Below are 14,824 nucleotides of genomic sequence, written 5' to 3'. Positions count from 1 at the left end.
GTGTTGGTCTGTAAGACTTTTTTAAAATGTTTTGCGATCTCAATTGAATGAGACCAGGCAAGCTCAAATGATCAGTGATGACTAAATTACAGGTTCTTACTTTAATTGCAATACAATTTATTTTATTTATCAAAGATTATCTGCAATGATAAAGGTACACGGCTGGTAGTATATATAGACTAAATCATTAAAAGATTTTTTTTAATCACAATATAAAAATAATATAAATATCTTAAGTAGAAATATATAAAAAATATCCATATAAAGTAATACCAATAATACAAATGGACATTAAACATATAAACTTAAGTTTTAGTAAAAAATAGAGTATTTCGAGTTAGATTCTAAATCACCCAAAATTATTACTAACTAATCACCTTTTAATGAGATAACAAAAGTAAAAATTAAAAAAAATCAGAAAAACAAAGATCAAACAAAATCATAAAGGAGGTAGTTATGAAGGATTTTGGGTAGTTCAAGTTCTTTGACCTTTTCGACACAATTTTTGCCAAGATAATTCCTGATCACAAAACGGCACTGTTGTTTCAACGACTGCGGTGTGATGGCATAGTCTAAAAGAAAATTCTTTTGGTCCTGACTTAAATAATGGTTCCTCCTTATCATTCCAGTGTCAAACTGTTCTGCCGCTTCCATGAGGTAGTAAAATATTCTGTCGTTGTTTCCGATATGCTGTAGCGAGTTTAAAATACCTTGGGGGTGTCGATATTGAGTTTTCATAATCACCTAGAATCAGAAACAACATGAGTTGATCATTATAAACTATGACTATGTTGGCTTACCTTTGCTCCATATTTGAGCAGCATTTTTATTATATTCGGACAAGGTTTTTCGTTCGCTGCTAAATATTCGGGTAGCACTGGCCTTAAAGGTGGGCCGTCATCACTGTCTACTATAAGATTAGGATCTGCTCCAGAAGTGAGAAGAAGAGTCATTAATTCATGCCGGTTGAGAATTCCATCTGAGCACACAACATGTAGAGGCGAACCGATTATAGGAGAACTTGAATTGACATTTGCTTCTGAAATAACACAAATTAAATAAACTTATTAATTTATAATATAATCCATTTAATAGTACAGTATAAAAATCATACCAGCAATTAAGAGCATTTTAACAAGTTCAGGATCGCCTCGTAGAATGGCCAAGTCTAAAACAGTAGGTTTGCTGACATCTGGTGGATAATTTACTGAAGCGCCTTGTTTGATTAAAAGATTGACAATTTCCAAATTGCCTGATAAAATGGCATAGTGAAGAACAGTCCTATAATCGTGACGCTCATCTGTCATCGCGTTCACATCTGCACCATAGGAGATTAAAAGTAACACCGATTGCAAGCCCTACAATAAAAAAATATATTATTATTTTTTAAAATACAATAATGTGAAAACTGGAAATATTCCAACCTGAGGCAATCTTGCAGCTTTCATTAAGGGTGTCAATCCTCCTCTGTCTCTTGTATTTGGATCAGCGCCATAAAGAAGGAGAAGTTGCATGAACTCAATATCCAGAGGGGAAACCAAGTTAATTTCAGCACCAAAAAAATATCTTTTGTTTGGATCTGATCCATGTTCAAGTAGCAGTCTGAAAGATCAAAGGAAATTATTTACCCTAACTCAAAAGATTTTTTTCTTTAATTTAATCACTTACTTGGCAATTTCAAAATGCTTGTTCCTAATTGCAAGCCTCAATGGTTCATCACAAATAGTAGTCCTTGGGAAAGGATCATCTGTATTTTCTCTATAGTCTACTTGAGCACCTTCACTGAGCAGAAGTGCAACCAAATCTGTATATCTGTTAAAAGTTATTGTTAAATTAATAAAAAGATTATTAAAGGCAAGAACAAATTTTTTTTAATCCTTACCCATGCTCAGCAGATAAATGCAGAGCTGAATATCCGCATTCGTCCCTGGCATTTACATCCCCACCTCTGACCAAAATGAGCAAAGCAGCTTCTGGATAATTTTTCCATACTGCATAATGAAGCGGTCTCAAACCTTGAGTCACTGGTTCGTTGGCCTAAAATATTTCTTATTAATAAACTAAAACTGCTATTATGGATGTAACTTACCTTTGCACCAGTGGCCAATAAGATACGAATATCATCGAGAGGTAACATTTTAACAATACTGTCGGCAAGTTGCCTTTGTAATGGGTTGCTGCCGAGGTAATTTGCTTGCATTGGGGCATACATTTTAAAATCTGAAAATTATGCATTTATTAGTATCTTAGTTATGACTACAAATGAAACAAAACAGGAAGAAAAACATTCAAGAGCTTGATCAACGGATAAATACTTTCATGAAATACATTAGCGAACACTCTGGATCAAGGTTTGGTCTTAAAGACAAAAGTAAATTTAGTTGTTACTACCAAGCTTTTGACCTATTTTAATGTCATAATCAAGGCAAAACAATCTTAAATATGTCTATTAGTTGACATATTTCAGTTTTTTTACAGGCGATCTCAAATTTCCTTGAAGACCAACTCATTCCTCATCTATATGTTAGAACAGTCCTGTTTCCTTTAAAAAAGGATTCCTACATACTCTATATATGGGGTCAAAGATGTCACCCTTCAATTCAGTGGGACACATCAAGCAAATTTTCTCTTCATGCTGGACAATTATGCAGGCTTAGGCCCAGATGTAGTGTCTATGTGTTAAGCTCACAAGGCCTATCCTAGAATCAGATCCTCCGAGGGCCACCTCGCATGTTGTGCTTTATTCTACATTATTACTAAATTCGAAAAAGCAACTGATTGTTTTTCATTCTTTCAAATTCGCCTTATGCTTGATTTCTTACAATATATATAAGGTTATATACAATAACACAAAATTTCTTCAGTAATTAATTAGATATCGAGTTTTAGACGTTTAATAGGCGCACATGAATATTGCTTGGTAATTTGAATTTTAAAATTCAAATATTGTATTTATTTATACTGGTAGGCGGACACATTTTTTTTTCAAAACGTATATTTTGTAATCAAACGCCCACGCATCTATTTGGAGTGAATATTTTATCGAGGTCATTTTTATTGGCAAAACATAGGCCTGGACGGTTTATTTACAGATGAACGGTCCGCGAAGTTTCATATTTTCCCGACTAATAAATAGTTTTAGGTTTTTTTTCCTTAACAAAAAACATTAAAGGCTCACAAAAGCCGCGAGTGGAATTTATGTAAGCTAGTACAGTCGGTAGGGCTCGGCAAAATTCGCTAGAAAGAGGTGCTGAAATATATTTTTTAAAAAATTTGCAGTTCTAATACTCAACTTGTCAACTGAAAGTAAATAAACACGACACACAGGTATGATACATCTACACAGAAAGCAAACCAAAACAAAGGAATATAGTTTATGATATAAAAAACTTTATTTTTTTAAGGAAGCTTTATTTAACATTGCAAATAGAGTTTAAAAACTTCACAGGATACCGAATAGGCTTGTTACTCCTGTGGCTAGAGTTGCAATTTCCCTTAGTTTGAAGATTATTTTGAACTAAACGGATTTAATCGCCAAACACCAGAGAGTTTTGAAGCTAAATTTAAAACCTTTCCACGGAAGTAATCGTGATGCGCGCTACTGATTCGATCTATTTCTGCAAAGACGGGGGTTACAGAACAAGGCGATTTTCCAAACAAAAGTCTGCAAAGTTTCCAAGGCAAACCTTGTTTTCAACCCTGTTACCAGAAAAAACATTTATAGTGTATAATTTGTCCACTTTTTTCTTTTTTCTAAAAAAGTCTTTCTTTTAGACCGAAATAATGAAAATAGATTTTGTTTACAAAACAAGTTCTTGGTATTGCAGACTTAATAAAATTTTCCTATAGAACTTCGAGGTGAAATAAATTTGAATGACCATTTTGATGGCTTAAATGCATAATTTATTGAGTTTTTGATGATTACTGCTATCTAAAGTTAAAACGTTAAAAGTTTGATTTCATAATTTTACCCGCGTAACCAATAAAACATTAAATTTGGTTTACACGATTAACTGAGATAATTAGTTATTTACCACATATGTCGCCTGATAAGACTAATTTGTGATTATAAATTGTCCAGCCCTTTAGTTATAAATAATAGTTAATTTCTTGAATTATTTGTTTTGATTGCATAAACTATTAATGCGAATTTTCCAACGAACAATTGACGGTTTGTGCAATAATTTTATATGCTCGTGTATCTATATTCGCGTATATTCACATATCGTTTTGTTTAAAGCAACGGGAAATCATCAGGTATGAGAAATATCTAGGAGGAAAAGGCCTAATATTTTTTTTTTCGCCGGTACGGAAATAATATTCACTTTTTTTTAACTTGGACCGATCTGACTTAGCTCTCCGTCGGTCCGCAACAGAGAAGCCCCTGAACCTGTCGCAATATCTGGGAATCAGTCCAACTTCCTAGTTGAGAGATCTTGTGAGAAAACTGCGATAATATTAGGACAAGCTTCAGAAATAAACGGCACACCGAACTCGGAGCGATTTAGCAAGATTTCCATTTTTAAGCTCTCATGATGAACTACAAACTTTTGCTTATACTATTCAAAAAAATAATCGAGCTATTCACTACAGACACTGATTAAATTAAAAACGCAATTAAAAAATATATTTTTTATATTTTATCAAAATATACAAAATAGAACTTAACTTTAAGAATTCAATAACATATCAACACATCAAACATGAAATTTAAGTACAAAAGCCAATAAAATTAGACACAAAGGCCTGGCGCTTTATCATATAATAGTTAGGAGGGTTGACAAACTGTCAGTACGTCCTAGCTTTTTACATTTTCAACAAGTGTTGACATAGAACTCGAAGAATAATAAATTTGTTCATCTGTCTTGTTTTGAATGGTTTCCATTTCAAATTGATTTGATAAACGAAACGACCTTTGGACGTTTGGGACAACCGTGGTCATTTGTGGCACATTGCCATCCATGCTGAATGTTTTAATACTGAGGTGAATATGTTCACAAAATATTTTTATTAAATATTAAAATCTAAAGACTAAATGCAATTTAAACTTTTCGTGCCGCTTCTTCTACCCATTTTTCTCTCTACTTTCACCTAAACCCTGACTTTAATATGTGTAACCTTTTAGCTGACTGTACAAATGTATTGTTAAGATGAATTTTTAAATCTAAGGAGAGCTTCTTTATTTGAATCATACACCATGGATAGAGCGGATGGGTGAGCAATGTCGTGTGCGACTTTGGGAATATAGAAGTCTTATTTTTTATTTTTTTCTATGAAAGTTCCTCTATTCTACAATAAAATGTCGCCTCCTCATTGATTATGCCCGGCTTGTCCGGTATCTTCAATCCCAGAATATCAGTTTCAGTTTTCTATTTTATCCCTTCTTTTAAGGTTATTTTTCTTGTATTATCTCATTTTATATGGATCTTTTTATTATATAATCTGCTCAATCCCGGCAGATGTTTTATTAATATGCCGTACAATATATTTTATTTTTTGTTTTAATTGTAAATACAGTACATATTTTATTGATTTATTGTTAATAAATTTAAAAATAATTGAATTGAAACAAAGAAAGAAAATTTTACTCATAAAAAAATATTAGAATAGGTACCACTTTTTTATCTTGTGAATTATTATCTCTTTCTTTAATAAGATCTTTTGCCGTTTGTTCTTTACATATTCGTATTGTAATTTTTTACAATTGTACAATACAGATTCGTTTAATGGTCAAAATTTTAAACTTCCCCTATCTATTTTGAACTTTGTTAGCTTTCTAATGTTTGGTGTGCGTGCAAGGTTCGGAGTTAATTTGAACTCAGCCAAGTGGATTAATCCTTGACTACGGATATTCTCCCGTTTGCGATTCTCAAAGTTGCTGAATGCTGAAAATCGCGAATTTCTCATTAGCAATTCTGTACCCGTTTATCCGTACAGATTCATAAGTTTATACAATATTTAATATACAATTACAATTTTTTTTAAGTATTACATTTATAACAAAATTTGTTGGTTGTGGAACGTTTTCCCCCACTGATATCATCTCTACAGAGAAAGCATATTTATTTTTGAAACCATTTCTCATGCCTGCTTGTTTGTAAAATCCATATTAGAATTGAAGGTTGTCTTAAAGGTTATTAATGTTCATATTGCCGCGGTTTTAACGATAGCAAGAACATCAGACAAGACGTGGTCTTCTTAAAATGAAAGCAATTTCGGATTTTTATATGTCTGTTTTGCCTGGAATCTCGCTCATTCATAGGTTCATATAAAGTTTAGAATTACAATATTTCGATGGGCCAGTCGTCCCGCAGGTGTCCCTTATGCAGAGCAAGGTTGTTCGACGTGTACACACCTACAGGGCGCGAGTAGGCATGCCGCCAGATTTAAAGAGGGTTCTCGGACACAGCAGTGAGTTTCAGGGTCCCCTATTCCGCTTTTTAAGGGAATCGGGAATTTTTTTTATTGTATATAGAAGTTAAGTTATGTGTTTTGTGTTTCTGTGTCTTGTATGGGTGAATGTATTTATTGGTGTGAATGGGGAAGGGCTGATGGCGAAGTAGCTTCTCTCTATTGTCTCTCAGATTGTGTATATGATTTGGGCTGATGGCGGAAATTTTATAAAAATACCCCATCGACCCCAATTTAGATTAGTTTGTTATAGGGAACAGGCAGATGGAGGAATATCTAGTATTCCATCTACCGATGCGATCAATGTATGTTGATGAGAATGCATTTATTAGTGTGAATGAGGAGGGGCTGATGGCGAAGTACCTTCTCCATCGCCCCTCATGTTGCGTGCGTGACTTGGGTCTACGGCGGAAAACTTTTCAAGTACCCCATCATCCCAAATTAGAGTAGTTTATTGTAGTGAACAGGTAGAGGGAGGTATATCGAGTACTCCATCTACCAAACAGTATGAGTGCGATCAATGTATATAAGTAAGAATGTATTTATTGGTGTGATTGTGTATCGAGTGTGTAGCGGTATTTTGTTAGTGCTTCGGGGCAAAAATGACCAAGCTGTCGGATGCCCCTGTCAAAAAAAATTACAATATTTTTACCCATTAATAAAAAAAGTATTTGGTAATTTCCTGATAGAATATTTCGAAATTTTCTTGTACGCTAATTACTTAGTCATTTCCGATCGATGATTTAATTTTAAAATTTAACTAAATCCTTAGACTGACACCTCTAGACATGGAGGTAATTATTACCATTTACCATAATGGATCTTAGTGTTTGTACTCTTTGTACTACTGATGCTATCAGTCTTATAAATGTCCAGCGATCTTCTTTAAACATTGGACCAAATTTGAATTAATGTTTTTCTTAGATTCAATCAGAAGAGCCATCTTGTATGTGTTTTATGAAATGTGAAGTTGGAATATTGTTGTACATTGTCAGTAAATTGTACGTCCTCAGTGATGTTGGTCTGTCTAATTTTGTACAGTTTATCAGGTACGTTTTGTTATCTTCCTATTTGCTTTTCTGTATGTTTTTCTTGTCGGTACCTTCTTGTAAGCCTTGGTGAAACTATTTTAATATGAGAAAGGAGTGAGAAAAATAATAGATCTTCGTAATTTTGTATTAAGCAGTGTTGATTTTTACTAGTTGATGTTTTCTTTGGTTTTCTCCTAACATAATAAAACGCGGTAAATAACTATTTGATATTCTCTTTAGATTTTTTATTACTGAAAAAGTAAAGATATAAAATTTGATCGACAAGCAGAAAAGCCATGCATCTAAAAATACGACTTTCATAACGACGCCCTTGACTTCCCCTCCGATGAATTTGCTTCCTAGTTTCATCTTCTTCAGAATCAAGATGACAAAAAAAACATACCCAGAGTAATCAATGGACCAATTTGGCTTCTATCGGTGCGGGTCTAACCGATAGGTTTGCATTTGGCCGTCGCGTATGCCAATTGTTTATGGGCTTGCGTTTTTGGTCAACTGCAAAACAACAACACACTCTCAGTATTGTGATTCCGCACACGTTGAAATTAATTTTGGCTCACTGTTCCCGCTTATATTTAGGCAGGCGGACATTCATTGCGTTTACCGGCGAAGATAAAATTCTAGAATGACGCGGTTGAAAGTTTAAAAACGGACGACTGTTCTAAGACCATGGCAGTAACCTATTTCATCACAAAATTAAAAATATTCTTTTATTTTACAAAAAATTATATAAGGTCAATTTATATAAATTACTAGGATTGTTAAGTTTTACACCTCTTATATTCAAGTAAATTATAAGTTTGTGTTCAATTCTGTCTAATCTGAGATTATTATGGAACCTTACGTCACAAAATGAGGTGGCGATTCAGTATGACCAGAGACTATTAAACAGAGAAAAATAATGCTTTCTTAACTAATTAGTAAATCGCGAAAAGTCAACTCAACCGTCAAGTTCCTACAAGAAGAGTAAATCGACCTTATAAACAAAAACTTGTCCTCATTACACAAAATTTAAAAATTTTGAGTTTGTATCAAAGCACAAAGGCTATAATTTTAAAACATGTATGAAAACCCTTACGGATGCAATATCGAAAAACAAAAATCATTTATCTATTTATACTAAAACCGTTTAAATTGAAATAAACTCTTAAAATGGCGATAAAATAAATTTAATCGTTAATAATTTTTAATTAATTAAATCTCAGTAGAATAAAACTTACGAATTTTATTAAAGAACGCAAGTATTTGTCTAAATTGAAAACGTTTACACAAAAAAAGGACAAAAAATGGTTGCCTTTTTTTGGCTAATATGCAATCTGGTAAGTTAGGATCGATATTCCATAATCTAAGATGTGCCCTAACCTTCAAGATTTGTAAGAACAACATGAAATTTTTTTAAGTACTTGGATTACAACTCAATGATGTGATAAGCTGTTTCTTGCCAAAATGCATACTAAAAACTTAAAATTTCAGCCATTTTGCCAAATTTTCCATTGTAAAAATTGGGATAAAAAAACTCCCGACAAAAATTTGTTTTAACACACCTTATTTATTGTTTGTTAAACTAAAGTAGATAATGATGTGTTACAAAGTTTGCATCCATTGTACTAGTTGGATTAATTGTTTTTGAACAAGGAATCGAATGAATTGAAATCCATTTAACCAAACTTACACCTAAGCTTCATAAACTGTGATTTTTATGACTTTTAAAACTTAAATTTGGTTAAAAGTAAAATGTGATTTCCAAAACATTATTATTTGATTAATCTTAAATTAGCTGAAAAAAATAAACAATCAATCTACAAACAAAAGTGACAATGATTTTGTCGAACTTACCATTCAATAACATTACTGTTATAGAAACAAAATTAAATAGTTCCTGTTAAGTTTTTTTAATTAGTTAATTTTTTCAAAAGTTCATAAAATAATTAAATATGTGAATAAAATAGTAATAAAATGGTTTGTAAAGGTTTGAATTATTTGTTTGAAAGCATACACCTAACTCTACCATGTGTACATTTTATATAACAATCTTTCATTTTCACGATTTATGACAGCAAATTTTATTTGACAAATTATTCAACATTAAGCGCTTATTTAATTACCTTTTGTGTAACACTCCTTTTTCTTTATAGCTAGGGTAATACGTAAACCTTTAAATCACAGAAGATCACAGGCTGTACCAGTTGAGGTTTTCAATTCGAAGTGTAACAACAAACTGAGTTCAGCTGTTGGGAAGTGCGGTCAACAAAACAGCGAAAATTTGGCACAGGTTCTAGGTGTGGAAAAGGTGGGGGACTTACTTCTATTCCTAGAAACGACAAGATAGCAATTCTGCGCAGTCTTTGACCAACCCCCAAGGACATTTCCCTAGGGACGTTAGCTTCCTGGATCTGGGGCATGTGGCTGGAAGACGTTTTGGCTTTTATTGACAACCCAAATAACGACTGGATTAAAAAAAAAACTTTTTTGAGGTTTTTTTAATTTTGTTGTTGTACGACAACGTACCGTTAGCCTTGGGTTTGAACCACAATTGGTGATGCGTTCGTTGGCTTTGTCTGACGAAGATTAGCCAACTTCAATCTCAATTGGCAAGCTCTTCTACACTAAAAACGTCTATTGCGTAGGCATGGTAACTGTTACGCAACTTTTACTTCCATACTTTTTAATTAAATTGTGAATGTTACTTTGGCCTGTTAAATCAAGTCTGATTTTTCATCAACACTCCATGCCATTGAAAGGATTATAACATTCATGGCCAAAATTGTATATATATTATAACGCAATGACTTTAAAATTTGAGTAGATTCATCGTAACTAGATGTTGATTCAAAATTAGCTGCTAAGAATATTTTATAATTCAACGAAATTTAAGCCATACGACTATAAAAACTTAAAATTGAAAAAAAATATGTTCAACTCTAAATGACTAGAAATAAGTGCATTCCTTAAATAAACGTTTTACACATACTATGTTAAGTCTTACTGTTTGAAACTAAAAAATTTAACTATTATAAATTATTGATTCAGCTACTGTTTCATTTTTTCAGGTTCAGAACTGAATTAGCCCGAAAAATCAATTCAGCAAATTTTGCATCATTTTAATGGACAAATTTAATTGTATTAGTGAGATTTTAAAAAATTCCCAGTTACGTTTTTGGGATGAGTCCAGCCTATAACGCCTCGTCGTCTGGCCACAAAGAAGAAATAATTTATAGCAGTGCGCAGCTAAAAAATCAGAATTGCGTAAGAGACATGCGGCAACTGATTTCTAAGAGAAGGAAAGATAGCTAACTCCATGAAATTGAGGTTATAAACAGGGTTATATGGGCTTTTCAAGTTTTCACGAGTGGTAAGTTTAATTAATTGCCTCTTTCATTGACAGAAATTTTTTAAATTTACAAATTTCTCTCTCGATCTTTCTCCCTCTCTCTCTCTCTCTCTCTCTCTCTCTCTCTCTCTCTCTCTCCCTTTCCATTATTTTTTCGTAATCATCTTCTGTTACCCTTCTGTTTCTCACTTTTTCTCTGTCTATATCTCTCTATATCGCTCTCTTTCTCTCTCTCACTCTCTCTCTCTCTCTCTCTCTCTTTATTTCTCTTTCTCATTCATTCTCTCTAACCTTCTCTTTCTCTTTGTTGTATTGTAGTGGTAAAAACTGGTTTCCTCCTCCTAATCTAACCGTGGTACATTTTTACAAGAACTGACAGTCTTGGTGGTTTAGCATAACTTGTGTGCCGTAAAGGTGATCAAACGGAGAAATTTTGAACTTATTAAATAATCCATTACAGTTTGTGGTCCGATTGACCAATTAACATTTTTCAATTAATTAATATTTATGAAAGTTATTGGTTAAGATAAAAAAGGTTGGGTTCGAATCACACTCGTGACGCTGACTTTTTTATCCTAACCAATACCTTTCATAAATATTACTTATTAAATAAGTTGAATTGTAAAGGATTTTCGAATGCAAGCAACCTTAACTAATATAACAAATTTTAATGTAAATTTATAATGAGAGGTAGAAAAGTAATTACACTGACTTATTAGAACAGAGATTGATAGTTAAATTAGTAAATTGATAAATTGATTGATCGGTATACAGGGTGTCCGTTTTAGACGGCCCGGTTGAATTTCTCTTGATCCAATACTTAGTTATTATTGTTTTAATATTTCTTACTCTAGTTTCAATTTTTTTACCTTTTTTGGAGAAAATTATACAGGGTGTCTCAGGCCCAGTTTAACTTCAAAATTTCACATACTAACCTATAAATCATGACACATCATTTCAAAGGATCTTTTACGCTGGAAACAATGGTGCGATCGGATTTTAAATGGGTCAAAAAATGACAAAGTTTTGACGAAAAGAAACCGGTAGCGTAATTTCGATGAGGAGCTGAATATTTTATTGTAAGTTCACGAAAATCTAAAATTTAGGTTTTTCAAAAAATTAAATTAAAGTTGTACTCCGGACTTACAATTTTAAACCGTATCTCTGTCATCTTGTCCAGGGACTTCCGGACGTTCTTCCATATGAACTAACGATTCAAAGTTCACCTCTAATGGCATACTAAACAGTTGGAATTTTCGAACGTGTGCAGAAGAAAGTCCTTGAATTTCGTACTATTGACATCATCAGGTGGTTCACAGTATCAACGTTTAGTGTGAACTTCTCAGGGACTTATTTCTACGAAAATAATTTAAATGGTGCTCAGGTCCTCTATTTTTTGAGGGAAGTTTTACCACCATTTTAGACGATGTTTTTCTGCAACAACTACAAAGAATAATTCTTCAGATTGATAGATGCCACGCATACAATTCTTTGCAGATGGGACGTTATTTCCATCATCACTTCCGGGAGAGGTGGACAGGACTTCATGGCCCGATCTGTTGTCTTCCGCGGTCACCTGATTCAACTCCATTTGATTATTTTCTATGGGGACATTTAAAAAAGTATCGACGCCACTCAAAACCCAGTAACTCTTAGTTAAAGAATTTCGGCAAAGGATAGAAATGCTTGTCAATCCATCTCCCCTGATTTAATGTCTCTGAGCGCCAATGAAGAGTCGTTAAAAAGAGCATCTCTTTGCATCTCTACTTAAAGCAAGCAGTTCGACCTTGAAATGTGATTGCAAACCAAATGACTGTTTTTTTCGAACTTTTTGCTATAACTTTGTAATTTTTTGACCAATTTAAAATTCGATTGCACCATTTTTTTCAGCGAAATGATTGATTTCCTTTAAAATGATGTGTCATGATGTATAGGGCCGGATTTGAAATGTTGAAGTTGAATTGGGCTTGAGGTACCCTGTGTAATTTTTCTCCTCAAAACGGTAAAAATTTAAGACTAGACTAAAAAATATTAAACACGTAATTTTTATAGGTTGGTACAAGAGAAAGTCAGCCGGGGCATCTAAAAAAGACACCCTGTATAATCTAGATTTCGTCACATATAAAAGACTAGATTTATAACTAGAGCTAAACAGATCGAATAGTTAATTGACGTATTAATAATGATTACACACTTAATACATTTAAATGCCGATATATAACCGTCAGTTAAATTCTATTTGCACAAGGATAAAAAAATAAAAATGTCAGATAAATAAATAATTACATTTTTCATCTCCACTAAAAACCTTAATTAAGTGTCATGTATTAATTGATCAAGCGGACCACGAAAGTAGTGAATTAATAAATAATTACAATTGATGTGAAATAAGTTCACATTTACTTTCTAACGCATGAATTATACATATTTCGTTTATTAACTTTTTATTAGCAAACCAGAAGAACTACGTGAAATGTCCCTCTGGTTACTCCCTGCCTTCATCGTACGGTGGGATATGGCAAAATTTAAAAAAAAAAAAAAAAAAAAAAAAACGAGACACCCTATTATGCATGTAATGTTTGAAGCCCTAAAAGATGAGTACAGGGACGCGAAACCTCCCCCTTCCGCTTATAGATTTATATGTATTACATTCACCCCATAACAATCGTAATCTTTCTAAGTATTTATGGAATTATGCATCTACGTACATATTTATTTATCTATCTTCATCTGTCTTTCTATTTAAGCATTTATCTCTTTGTATATTTTATTCTCTCCATGTATTTTGCTATACTAACCTCCTACCTATTATCTAATTTTTTACTTATGTTTCTATCCCTTCTCTCTCTATCTCTTTCTCTCTCTTTTCTATTTCAAATATCTAACTGTTCCTTCCATCTTCCTACCTCTACGAGTGAATTGGAAAAATCAAATATAAACATCGCATTAGTTCCATCAAGACGCAGCAACCAATGTTCGATGAATACGCGATTATAGAAAACCTCATGTTGAACGTGCTTACATGACAAAGTAATTTCCCAAGGCCTAGTCGAAATGTTGCCTCTATTCTCAGAATAAGTTTGTTTACACATTAAAGAACGTTTTGTTTACAGGGCTAGTTATTTACGCATTGTTGGAACCATTTTTTGTAATTGTTGCTGGACAACGCCTAAAGTCAGAGTTCATCGTACCTGATTAAAGGGTAGCCGTCACCATTTGAATATGCGAATGAACGGGCTTTACTCTTGAGACAGGTCGGTAGAACAAACCGTTGAACCTCTGCTTATTTATAGTCAGTCTGTCATAATTAACCGCTTTGTCCCGTGTACACTCCTTAAAAATAATTCCTTGGTGAAGCGGGTTCACTGATCCTTCTGGCCTCGTCTTAGACCATCGGATTTCCGTCGAAACCCGTTCCGCGTTTTATTTTGCGAAGGACTCTTTGGTACAAAATAGCAACATCGTGTTTTTCCACGTCCACTTTTACCCTCGATGTTTACGGCTATGAGAGGTATTTTTATATCAAAACAAAACGTAATGGACTTATTTGTTGTATAAACAGAGTTCGGATTTTCGCGATAGGAATCTGTAACTGTTATTTCAAATTATGAGGTAGTATTGTATAATTTAATTAATGTTTTAAATAAAACTGTAAACTTTATATGTGTGTAATTGAAAGACTGGAAATCTGTTTGAAAATAAAATAAGACCAAGCCATAAACTTTTCAGATTAAAAGCTACCTTGTTCAATTTTCAACGAAGGATCTCCAAAGCGAAAAACAATAAATCGTACTTTTCATAACTTGATCATTCACTTATGCTTAAATCGAACATTTCCGTTGAAATCTCTAGTCCAATCAAGATATTGCTTATTTCAATTAATTATTCTTTTATGTAAGGTCTTGGTTGAGATGAAAAAGTTAGTGCCAGGAGCGGGATTCGAACGTACGACCTTCACCTCAATACGCCGCTGCTCTAACCACTTGAGCTATTGTGATTTCTCACTTGAAGTCACAAACCTCAAGTGGATTGA

At 33.2% G+C, this 14,824-nt stretch overlaps 1 protein-coding gene across 1 annotated transcript; it reads right to left on the bottom strand.

Moving 5' to 3' along the window:
* Window positions 1-281: 281 nt before the first annotated feature.
* LOC106663946 (putative ankyrin repeat protein RF_0381) lies at window positions 282-9,696 on the bottom strand. The gene is made up of 8 exons (XM_014389204.2): window positions 9,566-9,696; window positions 2,090-2,220; window positions 1,883-2,037; window positions 1,669-1,812; window positions 1,425-1,602; window positions 1,115-1,358; window positions 801-1,039; window positions 282-744 (listed from the first exon to the last, which is right to left on the bottom strand). Exons 2-8 carry the CDS (start codon window positions 2,210-2,212, stop codon window positions 430-432), a joined length of 1,398 nt encoding a protein of 465 aa, XP_014244690.1. The 5' UTR covers window positions 2,213-2,220; window positions 9,566-9,696; the 3' UTR covers window positions 282-429.
* Between the last annotated feature and the right edge of the window lie 5,128 nt (window positions 9,697-14,824).

This window comes from Cimex lectularius, unplaced genomic scaffold (assembly GCF_000648675.2).
Source record: "Cimex lectularius strain Harlan isolate CLEC.00 unplaced genomic scaffold, Clec_2.1 scaffold7, whole genome shotgun sequence".
Classification (NCBI taxonomy): domain Eukaryota; kingdom Metazoa; phylum Arthropoda; class Insecta; order Hemiptera; family Cimicidae; genus Cimex; species Cimex lectularius.
This window is presented reverse-complemented; position numbering and strand designations above follow the sequence as displayed.

What these genes read in the sequence shown, in the direction of transcription:
- LOC106663946 (XM_014389204.2), bottom strand. Translation starts at nt 2,212, where the DNA reads ATGTATGCCCCAATGCAAGCAAATTACCTCGGCAGCAACCCATTACAA. An exon ending in TATTGGCCACTGGTGCAAAG is followed by an intron (nt 2,038 to 2,089) that starts GTAAGTTACATC and finishes GAAATATTTTAG; the next exon opens with GCCAACGAACCAGTGACTCA. An exon ending in TGCTCAAATATGGAGCAAAG is followed by an intron (nt 745 to 800) that starts GTAAGCCAACAT and finishes TTCTGATTCTAG; the next exon opens with GTGATTATGAAAACTCAATA.